At 32.9% G+C, this 8145-nt stretch overlaps 1 protein-coding gene across 1 annotated transcript in view; it reads right to left on the bottom strand.

The window, feature by feature from the left end:
* LOC106678441 (15-hydroxyprostaglandin dehydrogenase [NAD(+)]) overlaps positions 1–5614 on the bottom strand; it is a 27516-nt gene extending 21902 nt beyond the window's left edge. The window contains exons 1-3 of the mRNA XM_067051712.1: positions 5520–5614; positions 5317–5451; positions 3118–3232 (exon numbers count right to left, since the gene is read on the bottom strand). Coding sequence (XP_066907813.1) covers positions 3118–3232; positions 5317–5451; positions 5520–5557 — 288 coding nt within the window. The 5' untranslated portion in view covers positions 5558–5614. The remainder of the gene's footprint in view (positions 1–3117; positions 3233–5316; positions 5452–5519) is intronic.
* Between the last annotated feature and the right edge of the window lie 2531 nt (positions 5615–8145).

Raw genomic sequence — 8145 nt, 5'->3', positions numbered from 1 at the left:
ATACCACGGCGGGGGTTTTCTGATGGTATCTAGTGGTTGAATTAAATATAGCGCATCCCTTTTCAGTTGGTTCCCATCAGGAACTGATAGAGATACTTTATATAAATATATAATATAAATACATAATACAAATATACAATATAAATACAAATACATAATATAAATAAATGTAATATATGAATAAATTTCAATATAACACCGTGTACGGGGAACCCCTAATCGGGCTTAGAAACCCCGAAGCCCCGTACACGGCATTACCTATATTTCAAAGTTATTGATTTCTTGTTTGACCTTAAAATCTACCTAAAAGGCTGTTCTTGAAATATACGCGTTTCAAAAACCACTTTTGCATTTGTGTACGAGAAACCAGGGACTGAAATTCGATAAATATGATTGTCGGATTTAAGTATCCTGTAATTTCGATTCTTTTTTGAATTTGTATAAAGTCGGGGTCGAGGATCTCATTTTCTGATGCCCCCGTTGCCGCGGATGCCGGAAGACTCCGAAGACGCCCCTAACTATGCACCATACAGGTTTAACTCATAGATATCTGATCAGTAAGCAGCCACCGCCAAAATGTCAATACTGCAACAGTGTACTTATGATCAGTCACATATTTGAGAAATATCATTTTTATTCTGCCAACTTGAGTAGATTGGGAGTAGGACCGAGTGTATCGGATGCTCTGAATGATGACCAGAAGAACGTGGAAGTGGTCTTACTTTTCTTAAAAAGGAATGGCCTTTTGAATAAGATTCGAACCAGAAAATCTGTTATACGTAATAAAAATACAAAAAGAAGTAGTTATTTAAATTTTTCTGAAATTATTTAAAGAGAAAAATAAAGTGAAATAGAATTACAAAGCACGAAACATAGGCATTGATGACCTCAGGGTTTTATGCACTATGCCAGCTAGGACCTGGCCTGCCCATCACGCCAGAGTCCAGGACACACTGGCCAGCCACAGAGGGAGACACATGTCTTTCAAACACCAGGCGAGGACACATGGTTTTCACCATTTCATCAATCACCTGATACTGCCCCGGAAAGCGGCTATAAGACGTCATTGCAACGGGGAAGACCAGATAAGCCATTATTCTATAAGCTATGAGACCACACGAATTTGTTCTGATATCTTATTATTATAGATAAATGATTTAAACTAACGTACTAACCCAAATTGCCCCTCCAGGTAATTAACATTTGAAATAAAGGGAAAATATATATGCATGTTTTATTGACAGAAAGGTCTCATATTAACCCTCTTTTCCATACTGGTTTCAATTTAACAATTCAACATTCTCTCGGGATACCTGAATGATATTGGATCACTTTTCTCTCATCCCCAACATTCTTCAAATTTTTGGCCGTAACATGGTGAGTTCACAAAGTTTCAAGACTAGTCTCACAAAGAGAGTGCAAGGTCTTGGGGTTACGGATTTACTCCAAATTCTGTAGAAAGGTAGATTTAGTTTCCCTGTTGATGTGGGATGTATTACTCAATAATTTTTAACGATTACACGTAATGGGTTTAGCGTAGCATTAATGGATCAGTGTTCCTCTTCGTTAGAAACCGGGTTCTAGTCCATGGAGGGTGAATAACTTTTTCTTTATTTTATGTCTATATTTACATATCAAGACACATAATGAAGTTTATATAAATTGAAAATGAAATGTCTTTAATGACTTGCAGCCTTATAAAGAGTTTTATTTGTGATTATCATCCGTATAAGTACAGAATAACATTTATTAAAACAATAAAAGCATTTATTGTTTTTTAACGAATCGGGTTACTGCAGAACTGAATTTAACGAGTGCATTGCATCTTCAATTGCAAGCATCTTTTTTTTTTTTTTTTTTTTATTTATTTGTTGATTGTAAATATCAACAAATAAATAACTGTATAAAAAAAAAATACAACCAGTACATTTTATCATAATGACATAATGATATGATACAGGATGTAGAGAAACTACCCAGTAGTAGAACTCTAAAAACAGTTTACAATATAAGGTCACGAGGCCATCTTCTATTCAGGCCCCTTGGAGGATTGGCAGGAATGGAAGAGGAAGCAAGGTTAGAAACGAGTGGGTTTGGGAAGGAATAATATCGGGTTCGGGCTAGATCGGTTACATAAGGAACATTTAGGTCTTTATGGATGGTTTTATTAGTAACAAAATAAGGAGCATTGAGGATTTTACGAAGGATTTTGGATTGTAAAGATTGGATACGAGAGGAATTCGAAGGTTTAGTGGAGCCCCAAAGCTCAACTCCGTATATCCAGATGGGCCTTATTATTGTCATGTAGATCAGTCTTTTGTAATGAGTTGGAAGTTTAGACCGTTTGTCTAGTAAGTGCTGTAGTAGTCGGATTCTGCGTGCAGTTTCCTGTCTTTTCAGTCTTGTGTGAGGATTCCAGGTTAGTCGTTTGTCAAGATGTAGTCCAAGATAACGAATCTGTTCTACAGGGGTAAGAGCCACATTATTAAAGTATACTGTAGGGCAGTCGGCAGGTTTACGATGAAGAGTAAAAGTGATTTGTTGGGATTTATCTTTATCCTCCAATTTCGACACCATTCTTCGAGGATTGTGACTGGAGAGTTTGGGATGCAATCAAAGGGTTACTAACTGTGAGCACACATGTGTCATCAGCATACGTGGTAAGGATAGTGTTAGGAGTTGTTGGTATGTCAGCTGTATAAGCAAGCATCTAAAAAAAACAAAAAAAACAAACTATTAAGTAGTGGTTCCTATAACCATATATCTTCATCAACAGGTAAACTAAATCTACCATCCTAGAAAAGTTGAACTAAATCCGTGACCCCAAGACCTCGGACTCTCCTAGTCAGAACAAAAAATGTTTACAATTTTTTTATGGTGCGAACTTTAAGTCTTCAATATATATCCCAGAACATCAGCTTTTTCCTCCACCGCTGCCAGCTTTTTTTCTATTCTGAAATACGTATCGATATATTCGACTACTGTTCCCGTCTGATAAAGAAAGATATTTTGAATCGAAACAAAATCAGGCCTTGCGGCCTCCACTATCTCTACTCTGAGACCTTACTCCCTAGTCACTAATAAATAATTAAATTATTTTATCAGAACCCTACTCACCTGCAGTCCATTAGCTAATAAAGTTTCAGCGATGGCTAAGCCAATGCCAGTATTTCCGCCAGTTACCAATGCTATTTTGCATTTCACGTCCAAATATTTTTTGCACGGAATGTCACTAAACATTGATAAAAAAGATCAGTTTTAGAAAGAAAAAATGTATTATTACGTTATATTAACATTGGCAATTTATAATCTAATATTTATATCATTACAACATATTGGCATTACAAGATTGTCCTAATTTCAAGCTCTTATGATAACTGATAACTCTGTTTCAAAACCTTAAAAAAGATTAATTTTTCATTCAGTGCTCTGTTTCTTAAAAACTACCAACAACACTAGAAAATCTAAGAGAACATTATTTAAAAAAGAATAAGTTTTCTGGAATATTAACCCTAAAAGAGAGCTATTTACGTCCAATAGTTTAGCTTTTTAAAAAGCAATATTTCTTAAAAATCAACTGAAAGATTGTAGTTAGTTAATATCTCAGGAACTATGAGACGTACAGATGGTTATTAGCACTCAAATTAAAGCTAGTTTAATGGACTATAAAGAAGTTTATGACCTTTGCCCTCATAGGAATAGTAGTTTCCATGATATTTGCTAAAATAAATTTATTTATAGTTGTTCGACAATAAGTTTGATTTATAAAAAACTTCATTTCAGAAACCATTAGACGTACAGATGTTTGCCAGCGCTGAAATTAAAGCTAGTTAAATTTACTACAAAATAGTTAATTATGTTGATCTTTGTGGGAGTAGTAGTTTTTATGATGTTTGACAAAATAAACTCATAAAAATATCCGTATAAAAAAGATTTTTGATAAAATATATTTCTAGATCCATAAAACACACATATGTCTGGTCTGCCAACACTAAAAATAAAGGAAATTTAACTTACTATAAAGTTGTTTATGACACTTATCTTCGTAGCTGTAGTAATTTTTATGATAGTCACATTTGAATATAAATTTGGCAAATAAAAATTTGTCAGAACAACTATAAATCAATTTATTTTAGCAAATTGCATGTACACTATTACTCCTACGAAGATAAACATTATAAAATAGTTTATAGCTCATTGGACTACCTTTAATTTTAGTCCTAATAGACATCAGTACGTCAAATGGTTTTTGAGATATACATTCACTAACTTCTGATCTTTCAGTACGTTCTTTACGTCATTTTTATGAAATGTTGCTTTTTAAATAGCTATATCTCGACAACTATTTAACGTAAATAACTCTATTAGGGCTCATATTTTAGCAAATTTACTCTTCTTTAAATGACGTTCTTTTCGGTTTTCTTGTGTAGTTTCTACGTTTTGAGATAAAGAGCTCCGAAAGAAAAATTAATATTTTTTATCACATTGAAACAGCCGGCATTTTTTATCCTCCCTACCTATACTTGGCAGAGTCATGAATTTTGACTAGTAATAATACATGGTTTGCATTAAAGTAATCAAAAATTGGGGTAAGATAACTGCCTTTTTTCTCCTCTTGGACTCTTGTATTATAACGTAAACTTTTCTTTAGAGGGCGTAAATCGATTATCCAACTACTTAATATTTTAACGGATCTTTCACTCACGTAGTAAATAAACGTTAGAATAACAAAAGTACTAGATTGATTTTTTTAATTACGATGGAAAATACCTCACATTTGAGTTTATTAAATTCATTACATTAGGGTATTTTACCATGTCCTAGTATAAAGGTAGTTTTATTCTCGGAGATATCTGAGATCTAAATACTATTTTCTGAGATAACACTATTCTCACTCAATTTTCACTCCGATCTCCAATAAGAATATTCGTTACGAGTTTATTTACCACAACGAGTACAAGTGTTTACTAGAAATGATTTCAATAATCTAATACAACACCAAAGAATATGGTAACCTTATACTCCCCAATCTTATCCAGTGCTATAATGATTAAAGGCCTTATTTTCTTTATGAAGCATCGATCAAACTAGTGTTTTTGTTTCTAATTACAATATTGAAAGATTTTAAAACGTTAACATGAACATTACAAACAATTCTTCAAAACAAAACACTAGTAAACATCTTGCGAACGATGAAAAGTTATATATAATCGATTTTTAGTGACGTTAATACCTTGGGGAAGATAGAATATTTACATATCTCTCACTTTGCAATAATTATTGATGAAGAATAAATTAAATACGGAGAACGATTACCTAGTAGAATGACATTTAGCTCTAATAATATTCCTCTGGTTTCTTGTTCCTGGTTTAAGGAAATTACAGTTGCCATGCCAAAAAGAAATTCCATGTCTGCTTTTCACAGCACCTCCAGGTACCATAGCATTCGTCCTGAATATAATCAGTCATCAATGAAAAAGTATTTCGTTCAATTATTAATATTTTTGAACATGACATACCATAGAAATCTACGCATGAATTTCATAAAATTGCACATTTTAAGGACCCTTGAAGATTTTTTTTCTTGTGTAATTTTTTATTTTTTATTTTGACCCTATGAATATCATTAATTAGTTTCCATGGTAAATTTAAAAATTATAAATATCCATATAGAACATATGTAAATAAATCTTTGATAGGAAATTAAAACTAAGTCAATTGCTAAGGATTTATGAGGTTTATGTCGATATGATCGTTCAGGCTCTGGTGGTTAATTTTAATAGTTTAGGTATATGGCAGACTTAGATAATTTAAGAAGGGGGGGGAGTGGGGATACATCAAAGTATAAAAGCATTGAATAAGTAACAACTATCGATAGTTGTGATTGAATCAGTTCGATTAACCTTCCCAAGAATGTTTCTTGGAAGGAGTATAATGGAGAGAGTAAGCTGATAAAAAAAGTGAAGCCAAAGAGGTGGGCCTTATGATGGACTCAGAGGCTTGATAGAGGAGTAGGTGAAGAGAACGAGCCCATCACTGGTTGCGTTCTGTTTCAATTTAGATTACAATAGCGGACATTTCTCTTAACATTTCGGCCGAAACTTCCACCTGAGAGATGGATATAACGCTCTGATCGGTCAAGGAGGTCTGCGTGCTAGGAGTGTTTCAATTGGCATCTAGTCTTGACTTACGAAGGGTCTATAAATAAAATTTTATAACTTACTGAAAATATATTTGTTTGAGAAAGATGCTCCCTCACATTTGAATAGAAATTCACGATGCCATCTTGTGGCATATATAAGAAGTAGTAAGCTTGGGTCGATATCTTGGTCTCTACAAATCTCTACTTCATTAAAAACTTAAACTTTTTTTTTTTTTTTTTTTTTTATAATTTATTTATTGATATTTACAACTGTATACATAAATACACATCAAGTAAATTTGCCTTAAGTGACATTATGACATGATAAAAACATGTGGAGAATCTACCCATATATAGAACTCCAAAAACATTTCTAAAGGAGAAGATCTCGAGGCCATCTTCTTTTCAGACGTCTAGAAGGATTATTAGGTAGCGAAGGAGAAGCCAGGTTAGAAACGAGTTGGTTTGGGTGGTTGGGAAGTTTATAATGAAAGGATTGGTATCTGGTTCTGCCCAAATCGGCAACATAGGGGACATTGAGGTCCTGATGGATGATTTGATTTGTGACGAAGTAAGGAGCATTAAGGCTTTTACGAAGGATTTTGGACTGTAAGGATTGGATTCGAGAGGAATTTGATGGTTTGGTGGAGCCCTACAGCTCAACTCCGTATGTCCAAATAGGCCTTATAATAGTCATGTAGATCAGTCTTTTGTAACGGATTGGACGTTTGGACCGTTTGTCTAGTAAATGTTGTAATAGTCGGAATCAACGAGCAGTTTCCTGTCTTTTCAGTCTTGTATGAGGATTCCATGTCAGTCGTTTGTCCAGATTTAGTCCTAAGTAACGGATCTGTTCAACAGGAATGAGTGGGGTATTATTAAAAGATACTGTAGGGCAAGACGAAGGATAAAACTAAATTAGATTTTTTTAAAAGATATAAAAAACAAATTTACTTGAAAACTTTTATCCTCAAAAAATAATCAATCAATTTTTGTATGATAGACTAAAACAACCACTCTATAGCAATAAAACTCCATAGCAAAGAATAGTTTTAGCTGTCTAGAGAAAACCACAGAACATCGTATACTTTTAATGTACATCATCAATTAGAAATGGTAAGTATTTTAGCAAAATAAAAAAAAAAAAAATCAAAGGATGATTACTGATTTTTATAAAACTATAGACAATAAAATATCAGATAATGATAAAATACAAAACAAAATGGAACATTTTGATGATAGAAATCATAATTATCAATATTTTCAAAAGAATTATATACCGGGTTTAACAGATAAAATTAAAAGGATATTTGTGGAATATAACCATAATAATCTTAAATTGGGTCTATATAATGATAATAAATTTGGTAATTATTTCAATAATACGAAAGATAAAATTGAGAAGAATGATGAAGAAAATTAATTGCCAGAATTGTGAAGGTGTTTATATAGGAGAGACTTCTAAAAAAATCAAAAAACAGGGTTGAGCCACACAGGAATAAAAGTAAAAATGTTAAAAATATCAACACAACAGCACTAGCACATCATAGAATAAAATTTAAACATGGTTTTGATTTTAAAAGTACAAAAATTTTAGACAGTAAATCACACATGAAATAGATTTTGTTTTTTTAATTATTTATTTAATGTAATTTACAACTGTACAAAATAATACAATAGCTAAATATGTAGTATGTTTCATATACACTTGAAAATCTTGTACCATTGGTGGTACTTCAAACATTAATTTAAATTAGAAGGTCCGGTGGCCATCTTCTTTTCAGACGCCTCGGAGGATTATCAGGGATTGTTAAGGATGAAAGATTAAGAATTAATGGCTTAGGATGGCTAAGGAGTTTGGAATGAAAAGACGCATATCTGTTTTAGATCAAATCTGCAACTAATGGGATGTTAAGGTCTTTGTGGATGAGTTTATTTGTGACGTAATAAGGAGCATCAAGGATTTTACGTAGGATTTTGGATTGTAACGATTGGATGCGGGA

Source organism: Halyomorpha halys, unplaced genomic scaffold (assembly GCF_000696795.3).
Source record: "Halyomorpha halys isolate HHAL.00 unplaced genomic scaffold, Hhal_1.1 Scaffold143.1, whole genome shotgun sequence".
NCBI classification, from domain to species: Eukaryota; Metazoa; Arthropoda; class Insecta; order Hemiptera; family Pentatomidae; genus Halyomorpha; species Halyomorpha halys.
The sequence above is the reverse complement of the archived record's forward strand: the minus strand, read 5'-3'. Positions and strand labels throughout refer to the sequence as shown.